This window comes from Phyllostomus hastatus, unplaced genomic scaffold (assembly GCF_019186645.2).
Source record: "Phyllostomus hastatus isolate PE091 unplaced genomic scaffold, TTU_PhHast_1.1 phas_contig_16, whole genome shotgun sequence".
Classification (NCBI taxonomy): Eukaryota; Metazoa; Chordata; class Mammalia; order Chiroptera; family Phyllostomidae; genus Phyllostomus; species Phyllostomus hastatus.
In genome coordinates this window covers 20,857,922-20,877,988 of record NW_025333643.1, presented here as the reverse complement: position 1 = coordinate 20,877,988, position 20,067 = coordinate 20,857,922, and the positions used below count along the sequence as shown (strand labels likewise).

At 40.0% G+C, this 20,067-nt stretch overlaps 1 protein-coding gene across 3 annotated transcripts in view; it reads left to right on the top strand.

Annotated features, from left to right (window-relative positions):
• Positions 1-20,067, top strand: part of PRICKLE2 (prickle planar cell polarity protein 2) — a 347,805-nt gene that overhangs the window by 271,767 nt on the left and 55,971 nt on the right. For all 3 annotated transcript variants that reach the window (XM_045832341.1, XM_045832343.1, XM_045832342.1), the window contains 3 exons: positions 13,454-13,567; positions 16,842-16,979; positions 19,821-20,024. In XM_045832341.1, the coding sequence (XP_045688297.1) occupies positions 13,454-13,567; positions 16,842-16,979; positions 19,821-20,024 (456 nt within the window). The remainder of the gene's footprint in view (positions 1-13,453; positions 13,568-16,841; positions 16,980-19,820; positions 20,025-20,067) is intronic.

The window sequence follows — 20,067 nt, the reverse complement described above, 5'->3', positions numbered from 1 at the left end:
TTTGGGATCTTGCTGTTTAAAATGGCCCCCAAACTTAGTGCTGAAGTGCTGTTTAGTGTTCCTAAGAGCAACAAGCCTTTGAGATGCCCTATGGAGAACATATGTGTGTTAGATAACCTTTGGTCAGCGTGAGTTATAGTACTATTGACTGTGAATTCAATGTTAATGAATCAACAATGTATATTAAATTAAATAAGGTGTCCTTAAATAGAAACACACATCAAACAAGGACATGGATTCATCCATTGACAAAAGTGTTGTGAGCAGAGGCTGACAGGAACTTCTTCCTGTAAGAAGCAGGGCTTCCCTAAGAGCAGTGGCTCAATAATTACCGCTTTAGGGTTCACTGTGACTTTACAGAACATATCCACCACAAGTGACAAGAACCAATTGTACTTCCCTTTCTAAAAGGTTATCTCTTGCTTACACATCACTTCATTCTTTTCCAAAGAAGATATGCAGATGACCAATAAATACGGGAAAAGATGCTCAACATCACTACTCACTAGGGAAATACTGATCAAAACCATGGTGAGATACCACTTCACACCTATTAGGATGTTTATAATTTTTTTAATTGTAAAATAAGTATTGGCAAGGATATGAAGAAACTGGAACTCTCACACATGTAGATTGCTGGTGGTAATGTAACACACTGCAGCCACTGTGGAAACAGTGTGGCAGTTCCTCAAAAGGTTAAACAAAGTTACTTTATGACCCAGCAATTCCACTCCTAGGTATATACCCAAAAGAACTGAAAGCAGAGATTCAAACAGATACTTGTACACCAGTAGTATTACAATAGTCAAAAGGTGAAAACAACCCATGTCCATAAGCATGTGAACAGATAAACAAAACGTGGTATTCTCATGCAATGGAATGAAATTCTGACAATGATACAACATGAGTGAACCTTGAAAACCTTATGCTAAAGAAGCCAGACTAGGTTAATTTATAAAGAAAATAAGTAGGTTACAGGTTACCAGGAGTTGGGAGGAGAAGGAAAAGAGGAATTGCTGTATAATGGGTAGAGAGTTTCTCTTTGGAGTGATGAAAAAAGTTTGGAAATAGAGTTTTAATGGTTGTACAACATTGTGAATGACATTAATGCCACTGAATTGTACATTTTAAAATGACTAAAGTGGCAAATTTACCACAATAAGAACAACTATTTTTTAAAAATTAAGAAAACAAGTGTGGTGCCCAACTGGTGCCATTTTGGTGGTGTTTGTCTCTGACAAAATCTAGCTCATCCCACCTGAACCTTCCTGTTTCTCTAAAATGGCATAATATAGAACAATTAGAGCTTTATGGCCATATCTAACATTGAACCTGCAGGCCAAGGTATTACCTCTTGATCTTTAAGCCTCTCAGAAGAGGGAAGACTAAATGCTTACAGTTGTATCCTTGATGCATTTGAAACTTAATGGGGCAGGCAGTGTAACCCAGGCTGAAAGTGGCCATGGTGGTCAGAAATACTTTGTAACATAAAAGTGAGCTTCTCAGTTTCATTCTTTTCCATGGGTTGCCACTTTGTTTATTTTAATATGCAAAAATGAAACTGCCTTAAATTAACTGACTCCAAACAAAGATCACTGTATTTTAAAATGGGTTTCCAACAATGCCCTGTGATCAGTAAGCTCTATTTAATAAAGAATTCTTCTTGGAATCATAACATGTCATTAGGCATCACATTGGACAACTAAAAAGTTGAATTTGTCCTAGGATTTCTTCTGTTGCTGCTTTCTAAATTTTCTTCAGAATGGGTTTACATGACATCGTGAATCTGTAGTTACTAAAAATAGAGGGAGATAATGGACTAGTTATGCTGTACGTGAAGTATATAATCAGAAACAATGATTTAACACACAGGAAAGATACTCTGTAGGAAACTAATAAGGAGTTCACCTAGAAAAAAGGTAACTCAAAAAACAGGTATTATTGGGGACAATATGACCAGGTGTTTACCCAATATTAGTGTCTCCTTTCTTACTGACAAAATCTGATTTTATTCAGGGAAGCAATATGCTCAGCTAAGGATTACATTTCCCATCTTTGCCTGGAGCTAGGTTTAGCCAAGGAGGTATGAATAGAAGTAGACTAGCACTTCCAGAAAATCTCTTTAAATATTATTGATCCAACTGAAAGATAGGTCTTTTGTCCATTGCCCTTACTTGTGTTCTTGCCTGGAACATGAACATGATCACTGGAGCTCCAGCAGCTATTTTGTGATTTTTTAACACAGATACCGTGAATTCTTAGGATAGTGGTGCAAAATGATGGAAAGAGCCTAGATGCATGATTGTTTTTTACAAAATACAATCTCAGCTTTAGACAACTATACTTAGATTATTATTACCAGCAGCCCAGTGGAGCTCTGATCTCCAATGTTGTTGTTTTTGGTAATAATATTGATCTAGCAGTTATATACAGTTTTGCAGTTAACAGGGTGTTTTCATTCTATTGCCACCTTTGACTTTCACAATCCTGTGAGATGAGTGCAATTACTCTAGGCTTACAGATGATGACACTAAAGCTCAGAGAATTTAGATAACTTGGCTAAGTTGCAGTCTTAGCATTTGTCATAGTCAAGACTCAAACATTAAACATCAAATGCAGCTTCTTCCACATTTTAGACAACTGTTAACATAAGTGATGTCTAAGTAGCTATCACAGAAATGGAGAATCTTTTTTTCATTTTATAAGAACCTACTCACCTACTAAAATACAGTTGACCAATCACGTGCTAACTTACAAAAAAAGGAGGGGGTTTTGTTGTTGTTTTTCTTCTTCCTGGAGATCTACAATATGTTCAACTCACATGCTTTTTTACTTCAGAAGAGAAAAAAAAAGCCAATACACAAATGACCTTAAATGCTTTTCAATTCGGCTTTATGCCTAGGGATTTTAAAAGAAAACAAGGGAAGAAAGGAAAAGAGACATAAAGAAAGGGCAAAATTCTGAGGAAAAGAAGGGAGAGGATATAGAAAAGACTAGGAGACTGAAAGCTGTTAATATTTTTAAGTATATATCAGCCAAGATAGATAACTTGGCTTCATGAGCTCCTTGCTAAAACCATTGAAGGCAGAGTAGACAACAGATAGTTGTCATCATTCCTTTTGCCAACAGTCTTTAGGTCTTTGCAGCTCTTCTGTTCTTTTCTTTTTACCTTTTTAAAGAGAGTTTGCCAAAGAAATTGAGTGTATATGTTTCTGCCAGCAATTTGTTGGAACTGGCTCATACAGTATCACAAGACCCAATCGGTCAGTTTTCAGGAATTTTGTAAGCCAGTTGTTCAATACAGCCATTTTTTTAAACTTAATTATATAAAGTTATAATGGAATTATATGAAAAACCCAGATAATGCATAATCATCACTTCATAGTTCCTTTCCCATATGTCACGATTATCTATGCTCTTGAGTCATGTTGTCTATTCTATCCATGTGGTGGAACCACTACTACACAATGGTACACCACATTGCATCTCTTCCCAGCCTACATCCAAAGATGTCATGTTGGCAGCTTTCAATCAGCCATAATGAGATTATTTACACCACTGAAATGGGTAAATGCTACAGTTTTAGGAATTAAACTATTGTATTTTGAATCTTTGTAGTATTTTTGTCTGCCTCTAATGGCTTTTGCATTATTTTAACTTTGCATTAGAGTCCTTTGCCTATGTGTCTTATACACTCTACTGAAATATAACCTCCTTCAATCAGGGGTCATTTCTTATTCACATATAGATCCTTTCTGCATAAGCACTCAACAGTTCCTCGCAAATAGTAGACTGCTTTAGTCTGCTCTGGCTACAGTAACAAAATATCACAGACTAGGTGTCTTAAACAGCAAACTTATGTCCTCACAGTTCTGGAATCCAAAATTCCAAGACCAAGGTGCCCAGAAGTGTTGGTTTCTGGTGAGGGTTCTCTTCTTGGCTTGCAGGCAGCAACCTTCTTATTGTGTTTCACTGTGCATGTGCACCCTGGTGTCTCTTCCTCTTATAAGGGCTTTAGTCCTTTCTGATTACAATCCCACCTTTATGGCCTCATTTAATCTTAATTATCTCCTTAAAGTTTTCAAATACAATTACACTGGGGTTAGTGCTTTAACACAAGAATTTGTAGTGGTGGAGGGGGCACAATTTAGTCCATAACATCGGTATTCATGACTTATGCATAAAATTGCTTGAAAGCAAAGAAATACAGAGCCTTCACTGAGTGCCTTTCTCTGTGCTAGTTACATTCTATCAACTGAGCCTCATAGCATTGCTTCAAGGTAGATACAGGGGTTGGCAAAAGTAGGTTTACCGTTTGTATGGAAAGACATGCAAGCTATGTTTATATGATTTTACAAGAATAAACTGTGTTTTGTGTACTCACAATTGTAAACCTACCTTTGCCCACCCCTGTCTTATTGTTCCCATTTAACAGATGGAGATATTGACTCTATAAGAGATAAAGTAACTTGCCCAACTATGTACAGATGGTAAGTGTTTAATCCAGTATTCAAACCCAAACAATGTGACTCCAGAATTCCAACACTTAACCACCCTTGGCAACTGCCATCCTGTTTTTTTCATACATATGTATGTGTGTATTTTGTCTAATGGCAGTATTGAAAGTGTTACCCAAAAAAGTAAGCAATTGCTGGGGGATTTTTAGTAGGGCATATATGCAAATGTACAGACATTCTGCAAAAAGGGTTTTGGTAAAACTAGGGTGAGAGAGTCTTTTTGTAATTGTAGCATGAAGGAAAAGTGCTTAACGACACAATCTTCCATTTCTGGGACCTTTGCTTTAAGACAAGATAAAATAAATAACTGTCAGATCCACTCTAACTGGGAAATATTTCTAACTAAACATTGAGCTTTAATAGTCTAAATTTAAAAATTTAAAAACTGAAAGGTTTGGAAAGAGAGTAAGCCAGTGAGAGAGAGCAGACATAGGAAAAAAACAACTCACATGATTTAGAATCACTGTCCCTGCTTAGGACTCAATGCAATTATTTTGTTCCTTTTGTCCAAACAATGTTGACTCAGCTTGAAAGAAATTATTTGGCCTTAAATACAAATGGGTATTGTTTTTGTCATTTCCTCTTAAAGAGTTTACTTTGACAGTTATTCATTCCATTCATCCTTCTCTGAGATTCTCCTCTATCCACCCCACACTTGGGTGAAAAAGTAAATGCTTTGGTAGAACAAAAGGGATGCTACATGAGTTTTTCTTCCTGAAACCTCACCAGTGTATCCTTTTGTTTCATGTCCCTGTCCAAATCCTTTGTTAAACCAGGAAGTTGCAAAGATGAGATTTGAATACATACAGCATGCATTCATTCAACAGATATTTGCTGAGTACCTACTAAATGTGAGACCCTCTTCTGGGAGAATATGGTGAACAGAGTCCCAGGCATTCACTTTCTAGAAGCAAGAGACAATGAACAAGTGAATTATGCATCAGCAATTGGTAAGAACTTTGAAGAAAACTAGGTTAAGGATTTATCAGCACATTTTGGTCCAGATCATTCTTTACTGTGGGAGCTTCCTATGCATTGTAGGAGGTTTAGCAGTATCCCTGGCCTTGACCCACTATATGTGAAAAGTACATGTGTGCATACACATGCACACACACAGTTGTGACAACCAAAAATGTCTTCAGACTGCCAAATATCCATTGTGTGTCAGCAGTAGTCCTTGGTTGAGAAGCACAGGTCTTGAGATATGGGGGGTGCTAATTTATTAGTCAGGGAAGACCTCTCTGATAAGGTGACCTTTGAGCAAAGCCTGGGCACAGTGAGGATGGGCATCATGTAAACATCTGGGGGAAGAATGTTCTTGGCAAAGGGAATGCTAGTTCAAAGGCCCTGATGTGAGAAGATAGCAAGGAGGCCAAAGTGAGCAGAATTGAACAAGAGGACAATAGGAAGTGATATGGTCAGCCAGGTCTTAAAGGAGCAAGATCATGGTCCTATAGTAAGGACTTTGGCTTTGAATCAGAAGGGGGTGGGAAATCACCAAGGGTTTTCAGAAGAATAACAACATGACCTGGTTTATATTCAAACAGTTGTTCTGGCTGCAGAGTACAGAACCAACTGTGGGGACATGATGGTGAAAGGCAGCATTCAGAGGAGCCATGGTGATTATCCCAGAGAGCTCTTAGTCCTGAGTAGACAGGTTGTGAAGGGCCAGGAGAAGTGACTGGAATCTGGATATGTTGTGAACCTACATCTCCCACAATTTGCTCTTGAATTAGATATCAGGTGTGAGCAAAAAAAAAAAAATGTACATGGGGGGAGTGTTTGAAATACTCTTCTTCGAAAATAGCCCAAATGAGCTTTCCTTTCTGATTTTTGCTCCTAATCCTATGGGACTTTAAGCATAATGGAAACATTGTTTAGCCATTAGATTTTAGACTGTTATATCCTAAATTACTTCCTGAGTAAACCAATTAAAATTATAATGTGGGTTTCCTGGAGAAACAGAAAGGAGCCAAACTCAGTACAATTTTACCTCTTAGATGCCACTTAACAGCACTTTTCTCCTATTGCTTGGGGAATTAAATTCTAGCAAGTAGGGGCAAAATGAGCAAACAGGCCCTCCAAAGCAGCCCATCACCACTGGCTCACAGTTTCAGTACTACCCAATTGTCCTCCAGGACCCCATTTGGGAGCTAATGTGCACTTTTCATAACAATCTCCACGTGCTGCAAATTCAGGCAGCATCACTTTTCTCTGTAGCACCTGCCTTCTGAGACCTCAGGTGTATTCTAAATATTGCCTCCCCAAACTGAAGTAGATTAACTGAGGCTCCAGACTTCTCAAACTGTAGGAGAGGGAGAATGTGAAATAAAGGTCCAATCTTCTAGTTAGAGTCTAGGTGAAGATGGGCTTTTATAAAACCTTCTAAATATGTCAGCCTACATCAAAGATTACACTCCAGGAGTTTTTACCTTTAAACCCTGTGGAGTCATGTTTGCTTTGTTTTTAAAGCAGTGTTTGTCCTAGTGTAGTGAGAGGCATTTATTAAGAATGTAGAATTCTGGGCTCCTTTTCAGACCCAAAAGGATGAAAATGGGAATAATAGTCAATAAGGGCCTCAGATGATTCTGGAACATGCTGACATTTGAGAACCACTGCTGTGCCATTTAGGAATTACATTCACTTCCTAGTAATTGAGACTGTAAATAAAGAATTAGTTTCTTTCTCTCATTGGTGAAAGAAGTTCAAAGATAGGCAGTCCAGGGCTGGTATGGTGGATCCATGGTATAATCAAAACTTCCATTCTTAAGGCTACTTAATGGTACAAGGTGGCTGTTGGAGCTCCAGCCATTGTATTTACATTCCTATAGGAAACAGGAAGAAGGGGGAATAGGCAAAAAGGGCCTTTACCAACTTTTCCACATTCTTTAAAAGAGCAATCTCAGAGGTCACATCTTTACGTATTAATTGACCAAAATTTATTTACATGACCACTTGTACCTACTAGCTTGGTGCAGAAATCTTGTTCTTAGCTGGGCATATTGATGGTCAGAGTAAAATAATGATATATTTATTAAGGAAGAAAGAAAAATGGATGGTGGGCAGCCATATCTATCACACCATCATGCCATGGTGTTGTAGAAGGCTGTTTAATTTGGAGTGCATCATTTTTTACTGACTGCTAAGTTTATTTTGGGCCATGTGTTTGTTATTTTATGGAGAACAGCAAAAGAAAACATATTCATCATTTCTGCAGTCATTCACGCAAATGTATTAGGAATCTACTTTATCTTTTTTTTTTCCTTCTCTCCTATCCTCTGCTAGTCTCTTTTTTATCCTGATAAAGAAAGCTAAAATTCCATGATAAGCAGAATGGGGTGGGGGGTTGAAGTGGAAGGGGGCTGGGATGAGGAAGCCAAGTCCAAAGGTGGCTCTACCACTTAACTCTGTGATGCTCAATCCGATGAGTGTAACATACCAACCTCCAGGGTCTGAGAAGGGTTCACAAAATTCTGTGTATAAAAACACTCCAGGCATAAGAGCCATTCAATAAATACGGTCTTTGATCCCTTCTTTCATTGAGATGATGGAGGATAGTTGAATCTAACATCAACCAAAAAAGTCTGACTTCTTTGTTGGATTCCTGCTTTAAGAAAATAGGGATGCGTGCCCTGGCTGGCGTAGCTCAGTGGATTGAGCGCAGACTGCGAACCAAAGTGTTGCAGGTTCGATTCCCAGTCAGGGTACATGCTTGGGTTACAGGCCATGATCCTCAGCAACTGCACATTGATGTTTCTCTCTCTTTCTCCCTCCCTTCCCTCTCTAAAAATAAATAAATTAAATATTTTAAGAAAAGAAAAGAAAATAGGGATGCTTTTGATATGAAAAATGTCCCACCCAAAAATATAAGCCCTTTTCCCTTAAGAGTTCTTATTTTTGCCAAAGCTGATAGACTTCCCTTGCTAAAGCATGTATGTAGATTTGGAAGGAGACACGGGCAAAATTGAGTGAGATTAGACATGTTCTTTCTCCTCCTCTGGGCTTCCAGGATCCATTGGAGCAAACAGGGTTCCCACTATTTTCCTGGCAACCTCATGGTGTTGGCCTTGGGGGAAGTATACTTGGGTAACTCTAAACCTGTCAAAGTGTGGTCCTGGGTCACCAGCAGGAGCATCACCTGAGAAGTGGTTAGAAATGCAGATTATCAGTCCTGCCCCAAGCATACTGAAATAGAAATGTGTTTTAACAAATCTTCTAGGTGGTTCTGATGCAAACTAAAGTTTGAGAACCATCACTCTAAATAAAGCACTGTGCCCAATTTTTTAAATTAGCACACTTTTCTCTCCAACAAGGAGTTATTGACTTTCTCTCTCCTGTCTGTGCTCAGGCAGAAATGTTGCCAAAAGTGCAAACAAGCCCAGTCTCTCCAATTGGGCGAGGCCTTGTACTGCAGACTTTATTTGCACTATGACTATGTTCTGACAATCCATCAGACAGACTGAAGTTACTGCCAAGCCTCCCTGTTGGGAGCAACACTTTAAATAAAGGCCCTCAACTACTTCATTTTCATCAGCCAGTTTATTGTATTCAAAATGCGCTTTTTGGGGGGAGGGGGGTGTACCTAGTACAGCTTCACCCAGGGCAGAATCATAAGCACTTCTACCTGGGAATGTTTAAATGAACCAAAGTTTCTAGAACACTCAACAGACCTGCTCTCAGTACATTAGTACACACAAGAGGAAAAAGAAAAATATCAGTATACCAGGTAATAGCTTGATAATGGTCATCAATGGCAAAATTCTATTGGATTCACTTATTTGCTCATAAAAATTAACAAGTAAAACATGTTTGGGCTAAAATCAGCAATGTTCAGGGTTTTCAGGGGTGGTGTCCCATTTAATTTTTGGACTGCCAGAAGGTAACTAAATATTTCCCCTGGTGTTTGTTTTGAGCTACATGGTAGTTTTATTACAGAGATGCCAGAAGGTAAGGCATGCTGCATTTCTGTGTTCCACCAGACAGTTTGGGAATTCAAGAAAGTGATTTCTCCCTCATTCCCATTGTCTTCTAATCTTCATTGCTCAATAAAGAGCTTGGAAAGTCCAGAAAAAAACCAGGTGCAGACACAGGAGGCAACATGAGAAGGGTGAGTATTTTTCCTGGATTTGAATGGGCTTGGAAGTGGACTGGAACTGGTGAAGGACCAACTCCTTGTTGCACCTCAGAGCAAGTCAGGTCACCTGCCACACAACATGGTGGGATTTGGTAGGTTGTTCATTAATATTAGCTGATTTGTTTTAATAAAGGGGCATTTCACTAACTAGGTAAGTTTTTAAGCTATCCACCAAATTATTGTGAGGAAATATTTTAGCACATTCCATATTTGTGGAATCATTGGAATACTGGTAGAAATGATACATGTTCAGTAGTGGTAAACAGCTGGAATTATAATACAAGATGTCTAGCCAGGAAAAATAGAGCTATGTTCCCAAAGAGTAGTCACTGCCTTTGTTGATTTAAGACTTTAGTTTTATACATATACCCCTATGTTCATTGCAGCATTATTTATAATAGTCAAGATATGGAAGCAACCCAAATGCCCATCAATAGATGAGTGGATAAAAAAAGTGGTGGTACATACAGATATACAATGGAATATTACTTGATCATAAAAAAGAATGAAATCTTACTATTTTTTGTGACACCTAGAAGTATCATGCTAAGTGAAATAAATCAGAGAAAGACAAATACCATATGATTTCCCTTATATGTGGAATGTATCGAACAAGATAAATGAACAAATGAAACAGGAACAGACTCACAGATAAAGAGAACAGACTGATGGTTGCCAGAGAGGGTAGGGGTTAGGGGGCTGGCTGAAAAAGGTGAAGGGATTTAGAAATACAACTTAGTAGTTACAGAATGGTCATAGGGATGTAAGGTACAACATAAGAAATATAGTCAATGTTATTATAATAACTATGTATGATGTCAGGTGGGTACTAGAAATACTGGGGGAACACTTTATAAAATATATGATTATCTAACCACTTTACTATACACCTGAAACTAATACAAAATAATATTGAATGTAAACTGTAATTGCAAAATAAAATTTTAAAAAATAATTTGAAGTTTTCAGAATGGACCTCAGAATACAAAGATATGTTTTTGCCCCCAAACAGGTCTAGAATTCTCTATCACTGCATGTTTGGGACTCCTTTACCCTCCAGTCTTTTTTTCTTTTCTTTTTTTTTTTTAATCCACAACCGGGGACCAGCCTGCAGCCCTGGCATGTGTCCCAATTGGTAATCCAACCAGAAACTTCTCAGTTCACAGGCCAATGCTCAGCCTACTGAACCACACCAGTCAGGGTTACCCTACAGTCTTAACATGGTATGGAACTTCTTTAATCCAGGGTGGACCTTGCCCAAGATGGGCAGTCAGGATCCTTCTCTGGGGAATTTGGATTTGAACAAAACTAGTCAGTCTAGCAACTGAGGTTGTATAAACTCAAGTTTTAAGGCAACCCTTAGGCTTTGAGAAGGTACAAAGCACATCTGCAGAAAGAGAAGTATAGAGGGCATTGCACTTATAAGGATGAGAATTGCTGACTGATTACCTCCCAGTGGCAGGATCCACTTCCTCACAAGGCTCTATTCTTCTGCTGCTGGGTTTCTAGAGAAAACATCACACCTTTATAATAATTTGCTATTTTTATCTCTGAAATAAAACTAGCTTAAATAGCATTTTATTCCTTGTAAACTTCTTGCTTAGACTAAGGTGGGATGGGGGAGGGGTAACAGAGTTTGGTCTAACTCTATAAGCTGATGATGTTGCCCTACCTTTTAAAATGGAAGAAAGGCTAGGAAGCTTCTGGATTGCTCCATTTGGAGTATCCAGGCTGGATAATATACTAGTTGCTATACATTCATGTTACTATTGCTATTGAGGGGCAAATGCTCTGCCTACATTCTCATTTCATTGCCACAATCTTATAATGAGGCTTCTGAGTAGTTAATATAACTTGCTGAGGACACAGAGATGGCATATGACCAAGCCAGGACTAAGGGTGCAGATCTCCTTGGCCATGCCACAGAAGGAGCTCAGAAGGTTCCAACCTGGGCCAACCTTGGGCAGTGTCAGAGAGCATTTGGCTCAAGGCACTTATTCAGAAGGGTTCTCAGGGATGACTCTGTTCCAGGCAGGGAAGAGGGGGCTGTGTGAATAATGGGTGATTAAGAGGAGGATCAATCAAGCTCAATTTACACTGTTCGTTAGCAAGCATCCACAGTGATTTATTCCATATTAGCGCTTGTCCTTAATGTTCCGTAATTATCATGGGAGTTGTGAGAATGGCAAGGTGTTGTTGCAGCAAGGCCTTTCTACAAGCAATTCTTTGACTTGGGATATAGAGCCCTTCTCTAAGACACAGAGATGGATCTGCTTTTATACCTGGCACTTACCTGAGCAGCCATATGGTACGGGTCTCTGATGGGCTCAGTGCCAGCTTCTGATTCCAAACTAACTCATCATCTGGGCTTTTATTGCTTCTCTGGAAGACTGCTGGTAACCTGTGGGCGGCCCACAGAACCTGCAGCAGTTCCTTCCCATCCCAGGACGTGGCTCCCCGCCAGGTGCCTTCAGGGAGCAATTGCAGAGGCCCCAACCTCCCAAGGCCAGCTAGTCTAGGAGGAGAAGTCTGTTTATGGTTGCCTTTGGGATTTGATTAAGAGGATGATATACACATGATGGTGAATGGTTACAATTATTTGTTACGAAAATAAAGATGGCTTTCGCAATTTTTTAAGGCCTAGTCATTGCGAAACCTTCTCTCCCGTCTCTTCTAACACTTATGACCTCATTTCTGAAGATCAAAGTAGACAGAGCTTTGGTAACTCTTCACCCTAGCATTCCCAAAACATGTGTGCATATCCCAGACTCCCTAAACCCAGGAAATTAGACCAAATTTGTGGATTGTAACTAATATGATGAGTTTAGAGCCCCAAGCCATCTTTCTTCTCTGTTTTGTTGAAGGAGTGCCTTGTTTTGCAAGAGCTGGTCATGATGCTGCTAAGAGATAGTTGAAAAGTGTTTTCCATGATGTCATCTAAGCTTATAGGGTTTTGTTTTGTTTTGTTTTGTTTTGTTTTGTTTCTCCTATGTAATAGCATATCTTTTGTTTTGGTCAGTTTTCTTTCCCTAGTTTTGCATGCAGCTGGATGATAGAATGTTGTTTTCTTTTCTCAGGAAAAATTAGACCTTGGTGCTTTCCAAAGTCATTGCTGGGTTAACTGAGCCTTAGAAAGTGCAAGAATCTGTCCTGCAATAAGCAGGAGTATTCTAGGGTGTACAGAAATACTCTTTATTAATGATGATTTTTTATTTCACAATCTGTATCCCAGATTTAGTGACTCATTTTCTGACAGATGAGCTGCTGCCTGTCCTTACAAAGAGCTCCAGACCTGGAGGGCTTTTAATGTAGGTGGAGGCTGAGGGACCCAGAAGTTTGCTTAGTGCCAAAAATTGGCTTTGACTTCAGTGCTGCCAAGGCAGGCACTGACATATCCCGTTGGCTCAGGATGCATGTTACATGCTGGAGACTAACAGAAAAAATGGTAAAGTCAGCTCTCTGGGGAGCCTGCCGAGAAAGCTTTACCCTCCGGGTCCACTAGCATGTTTGCCCACTTCTCTTTTTTCAGGAAAGTCTGATGGCATTATTATTATTATTATTATTATTATTATTATTATTATTATTATTATTATTATTTTGTGCAGAGAGGGAAAACCTCCAAGAAATAGGTGATTTGCTGGACTCTTTCTTTAAGGAGAAATTCCTCTGCTTGCAGTGAGAAACCCATGTTGTTGCGTTCCATGGGAATGGGACAGGGGAAAAGAGATTGTGTCCTGCTGTGGGAGTCAACTTCCCAGAAAGTGGGAATGAGCAAGTTATCTGTGTGCCTTTCATTCTTCAGGTTCACCAGTACTATAGCTGTCTCCCAGAGGAGAAAGTCCCTTATGTCAACAGTCCTGGAGAGAAACTGCGAATCAAGCAACTATTACACCAGCTGCCACCACATGACAATGAGGTAAGGGACTGGGGGGACCTCAAGAATAATTTTCTTAGAATCTTCTCTGAATTGCTACCTTTCTACAGTTAGAATGCTAGATGAAGGAGATCTCCAAAGAAAAATTCTGGCAATGTATTTTAGGTTTTAGCTTCCTTAACTAGAGCCAAAAGAAACTGAAGAAACTGTCGGACACCTTCTGGAGAGTGTTACCAAAAAGCAGAATCTCATTATGGGCTGGATTTGCCTCTGAGCCTGGCACCACTAGCTATTTGAGGGTAACCAGGGAGCACTAAAATTTAAAAGCTCAAGTCCAGGTTTTCTCAGTCGAAGAATGCATGAAGCTGGTTTCCTGAGCATGTCAGATGATTGAGATTCCCTAGGCCAGTTCAAACCCTGCAAAACATTTGTGACTCCTTTATTTTCAGGATCATGTCATGTTAAATGAGTGTGTACATTGCCCACATTACACAGCAGCAGAAGTCCAGTGTCCAGATTTGCAGCTCTGAAAATCTGTGTTTTTGTCATTTAAAGTCTAACTTGCTAGGGTGATCCTTTGCACCCTTGAAAGTATGGCTTGCAGGCTGTCCTTTTCTTCTAAACCCAGACACACAGCACTGTAAGCAGGCTTTTCTTATGTTTGAAGATTAATTGATCATAAGGAAAATATATAAATATGCTTTTAAAAGATCATTATGCTTGAGGGGTTTAGAGTTGTAAACTAGAAATTATTTTTTAAGTATCTGGTTTATAAAAAAATAGTAATCACATAGAAATGAATTGTCCACTGAACTCTGATTGCATTTTAAATAAAAACGTAATTTTCAGTTGAAAAAATTTCGTACACCAGCCTTCTACCAAGTGCCCCACCCACAAGCTAGATCCTAAGGGAAATGACTGAGTGCTTTTTTAGTCTTTACCTTCCCACATTTGAATTAAAAAGGATAAATCAGGAGACATAAAAATAGATTTGAATAAGTAGAGCAAAAGCTTAAACACTGAAGCAAGTCCTAAAAAGACAGCCACGACTCCCTTTCCTATCGTTTACTTCAGACTTCATTAAAAATGTATATAAGTAATGTTTTCTCTTTAAAGCTGAGAGCAAGCCTTGTAACCTGATGCCCAGTTAACTAATTTGGAAGTGAAAATTCAGGTTTTTACAAGCAGGAGGGGTTTCCCTTTCTTTAAAAGCACGTCCATAAAATATCAGTGGTGTAACCATATATTCTGTGGTGTTCAGGTCCCTGTAGTTCTCTCCCTGGGACATCTAAATGAAGACTTGCTTTCCTTATTAACTCTTTTTATGTGAGAGAGAGACCTGGTCTACCCTTTTCTGCTTTTAATGGTTTATTCTGTTTACAATTAACTGTTTTCATGAAAAGAGACCTTTCAAATTCCTTCTTCCTGTTGGTGAGAATTCCTTACATGTGACCCAGAGGGCAGATTTCTCCCATTTGACATGGCCCTTTTGAGAACGAAGGGTGATTCTAAAGTAAATATCTGACCATTCTTTTTTTCACCCTGAGAAAATAATTTCGATATCTACAGCTGCTCTGGTTTTCAAATTTGGATGCACCAGTCTAGTTCAAAAAGTTTCCCTGTAACCATCTGGATGACCAAGCATCTGAGCATTTCAATGTACCTTTCTGATGCCCAGATTACTTTAAAATAACACAGGCAGTGAAAGTAGGACAATGTATACTAAAATGTGTTAGATATGGGACTTTGGGTGGAACATGGACAAGACAGTAAATGATATTGAACCATGTAATGAGGGAATCACTTCCTTTTAAATTGAGTGGTTGAATAATCAGGGAAAGTTCAGTTTGATGCTAGCAGGAGTATCGCATTTATCCAAATCCTCCTGGTATCCACTTTGAAGTTGGAGCATTACAAATCTGCATTTTAAGCCTTGGTTGGCATAGCTCAGTGGATTGAGCACAGACTGTGAACCAAAGTGTCGCAGGTTCAATTCCCAGCCAGGGTATATGCCTGGGTTGCAGGCCATGACCCCCAGCAACCACACATTGATGTTTCTCTCTCTCTGTCTTTCTCCTTCCCTTCCCTCTCTAAAAATAAATAAATAAAATCTTTTTAAAAATGAGAAATTATTTCTAAAAAAAAAAGAATCTGCATTTTACCTCAGTGGATTGAGTGCAGGCTGTGAACCAAAGTGTCATGAGTTCAATTCCCAGTCAGGGCACAGGCCTGGGTTGCAGGCCAGGTCCCCAGCCAGGTCCACGTGAGAGGCAACCGGCATTGATATTTCTTTCCTTCTCTTTCTCCCTCCCTTACCCTCTCTCTATAACTAGATAAATAAAATCTTAAAAAATAAAAATAATTTAAAAAAAAAGAATCTTCATTTTAGGATTTCCCACAAATAAAAGTAGCCAGCTAGAATCTAACAATGTAGTTTTGTTCTAACTCTATTTAGTTTATGGTGACCCTCTGTTTTTTGCAGATAATACTGATTTTCCATTTATAATCTTAATATACTTTCTTTTTAAGTAAACATATTCAAGTTTTAGAATGTGAGTCCATTTTAAAACAGTATTAAGTAAGTAATAGTTTAAGACTATCACAAAATTCCCGAGAAGTACAGACATAAGGGGAGAGATGGGAAATACTGAACCAAATGTCTTTCATTCCCTCCCTTACTTCTGTGTCTGTGTTTGATAAGAAGGAGCATATCTTAACGCAAGTGGATGCATTAACCAAAGCCAATAGCTGTTTCCTCCTGCTCACAGATAAGCAGGCAAGGACCCTGTGAAGCAGCACAGATAACCTCTGAGCCAATTGTTCAGGCTCAAGCCTCTGCTCCCCATTTTCCCAGTAGTGAGATGGGAAAAGAGAAGCTGTGAACCTGTAGACAACAGTTCTGGCTTGCTGGCCTGGAGCCATCCATTGGTCTCAAGGACCACATACATGGGCACGTGGGCTTGAAAATATGAGGACCCCACAATCAATTTGAAGATCTATCCATTTGAAAGAAGGAGAAAGTCCCAGATCTTGGATTGGATCTTAGTATAGTGAACAGAATGAGTCAGTGAGGATAAGGAACAGGTCCTGCCAAACCCTGGGCTCCAGAGTTTGTAAACTTTAGTAAGTAATTTTGCCTGTCAGCAGTCTTAGGTAAAGACTCATTTTAAATGTCCCCAAGCCTGGTGGTGTTAAAGTATAGGCCAGGACCATAAAACCAAATAGGAACATGTTTAATGAGAAAACTCTGAGGCATGTGCTTCAGGAATCCTAAGGAGCAAGAGCAACTCTCCCATGCCATCTTGTGTCTATTCAGGTCCGATATTGCAACTCCCTGGATGAGGAAGAGAAACGGGAGCTGAAGCTCTTCAGCAACCAGAGGAAACGCGAAAACTTGGGCCGAGGGAATGTCAGGCCCTTCCCAGTCACCATGACAGGAGCTATTTGTGAACAGGTGAGTATAGATTCCGAGGCATGAAGACAGATTGCTCTGGCCCACTTTTACTCCACAGTCATTCTGTTGAGTGCCTTCTTTGGGCCAGACATTGTTCTTGGCTGGGGGATACAACAGTGAACAAAATATTAAAAGCTTGATCTTTTAATAAGGTGTAAAGTCAGACAAAAACATAAATAAATGAGATAAAAAGAATATAGGAGGGAACTGGGTTAGGAAGTGTTGGGAGTATTGGAATGTTGCAGTTTTCATAAAGTGGCCTGAAAGTGCTTCCCCCCCAACCCTTAGAAGGTGGCTTCTGAGTGAAGACAAGCAAGAACTGAGAGGGTGAAGCATGCAGGCCTTGTGGAAGGGACAGCAGGGGAAAGGGAGCAGCCAGCTCAAAGGCCCTGAGGCAGTAGCATTTCATTCATGTTCAATAAATAGCCAGTTGGCCAGTGTGTCAGGGTAGAGGCATAAAGGAGAACTAATAGAGGGCCCTAGAGATTTATGTATCCATTGAAAAGAGTCAAGCCAAGGAACGACATATGATGGATTTCTATTTTAAAATGAGTCCTTTAGAAAATAGAGTTTGCCTGAACCATGGGTCAGCCTCTTTCCCATGATCATTCCAGGACTGGTGACATTTAAAGGGTGGTAAATGATGGTCTCCTTAGTTTGAGGGTTCCTTAGCAAAGTGCATGAACCCCCTGCATGAACTCCCTGGGTTGAAGAGTCTGGATTTGTTTTCTCTCCTATTCTCCTGTAGAGTACTCAGGGCATGGCAGAGGAAGGTTTTAAAGAAAACAGGATGGTGAGAAACCAGCCTGCCTGCATTCACCCTGCCCCTCCTCTCAGATGCCAAAAGCTTTGCAATGCTAAATGTTATTTTCCACATTTCACTTAGCCCTGCTGCTTTTTTTATAGGCCCACCTAACTGCTTAGGCTCTAAAGGGACCTATTCAGGTGCTGAAAATATGTGAGCTGGGCCTGTGAAAAGAAAGTGAGAACAGTACCTTAGGGGCCTGGATGCCATTTGGGGGCTTTTTTTTTTATTTTGGAGGGATAGAGTAAGAAGGTTCATGTGGATGGAATGGAGACACTACTTAATAGGGGAGCCAAAGGACCAGAGGTCTGGTGTTGGGGTTTTCATCCTTAAGACACACCCTTGATATGCATGTGGTCAGTTGTTAAGATGTAAGATTCAGTTTGCTCAATTCAGGACCTCCAGCACTCTCAAATCCTTCTCCTAGAGCTATCCCATCTGGGCTCACCTAAGACAGAAGGAAGGTTGGACATTTTGTGGGCAGATATCAAAAATAGTATAGAATAGTGACAAGAGCATGGAGGCAGAAAGACCTAAGTTTGACTCACATTTCTCCTAGATGACCTTGGCCATGTTACTTCTCCTCAGTTTTTTCATCTGCAAAGTGGGGATTACAAATGCCTACATCATAGAATTATGTTGAAGATTGAATGGGATTCTGTATTATTAAATCAAACAAGGGGCCTTTACACTCTAGTACTTTGGCTCTAGTACTTTGGCTCTAGTACTTTGTATGGTAGCCTACATAAGCAAACCAAAACTTAAGCCAGAATCAATGTACTGGAATCCAAGGAAATGAAATTTAAGAACAACCAATCACAAATGCCAACTAGGCCTTCCCAAATAAGGCAACTGCTTAAGTTATAACCAATCAAATAATTTCCTTGCTTCACTTCCGTCTCTTTATAAGAACCTTTCCCTGAGTTCCACTCAGTGGAATGCTCCTAACCACCTTCAGTTTGGTGCTACCCAATTTGATTCAATATTTCCCCAAGTAAACTCTTGAAATTTTTAATGTACCTCAATTTCTCTGTTAACAGTATGCTACCCACTTCTACTAATGTTAAAAAAGGAAGGTGCAGTATTTTTTGTACCATAATGTCTTTCTTTTGTCTGGTCAGTCATGTGAATGAGCTCCCAGAGACTAGTAAGATCTTTACTTCTTTTTCTATAAAGCATTTCAACCCACATGAGGCCCATGATGTAGGAAAGGTTTGGAAGTAGCTTTTCTACTCTCTAGACATTGTCCCCAGAGCTGAGCCCCTCATGTGGGGTTGTGAACCTCATGGCAAACCTCATGGTCAGCAGAGAGCCTTCCCCTGGACCCACTGCTTCACACTTTATTCCTCCCTCAAAGACCCTCAGACCATATTGGTTTTATCCCAACACCAGCTGTAAGAAGGGTTATCAGGGATTCTGCCTTGTTCCTTTCACATGCCTAGTTGGCATGTATGGGGAATGTGAATGGGAAGATAGGGGAAGGAGAGAGAAGAAGCCCTTTTGAGAGTCAGGTCTTGGAAGTGGTGCCTTTTCAATCAAGACTATGTAAAAAGATGTTAGAGGAAACAGGCTAAAAGCATGCCAGAAAGACTTTTAGAAAAATAGTTCAAGGTGGGCATGTTTTAATAAACCCACTCCCCTATCATCTTACAGCCCCCTCTCCCCACCCTCAGCCCCCACAGCCTACTCCTCCTGGTGTTAAACTTGGCTGTGCCTCTGGATGGTGTTTGGAGGATCTAAAAGATAATGAGACCTTCATTCTGTGTAAGTTTGCCTCCTACCTGCAAGCATTTTTCTTTCTTCCCCACCTTTGTGAGTTCTTATTTTCTGACTTTATCTTCATCTTAACTTGGTGGCCCTCCTAAAGGAGAATGGGGGGGGGAGGACACGTGTGTAAAGCAGGTAGCACAGGGACTAGTTGGAAAATAAGTGCTCAGTAGTTGACTATTAGTGGAGGTGGTGGTTATTCATCACCTGCGTATGGTACTGAGAGATGGGAGCCAGTGTTCACACTGACGTTTCCATTTGCCTCACAGTGTGGTGGCCAGATTAATGGCGGGGACATCGCTGTGTTTGCATCACGCGCCGGCCACGGTGTTTGCTGGCACCCACCCTGCTTCATATGTACTGTCTGCAATGAGCTCCTGGTGGATTTGATCTACTTCTACCAGGATGGGAAGATATACTGTGGCAGGCACCATGCCGAGTGCCTGAAGCCACGCTGTGCAGCCTGTGACGAGGTCAGTGCACTCTCCATGGGGCTTGCAGCCCTTCGTGTCAGTT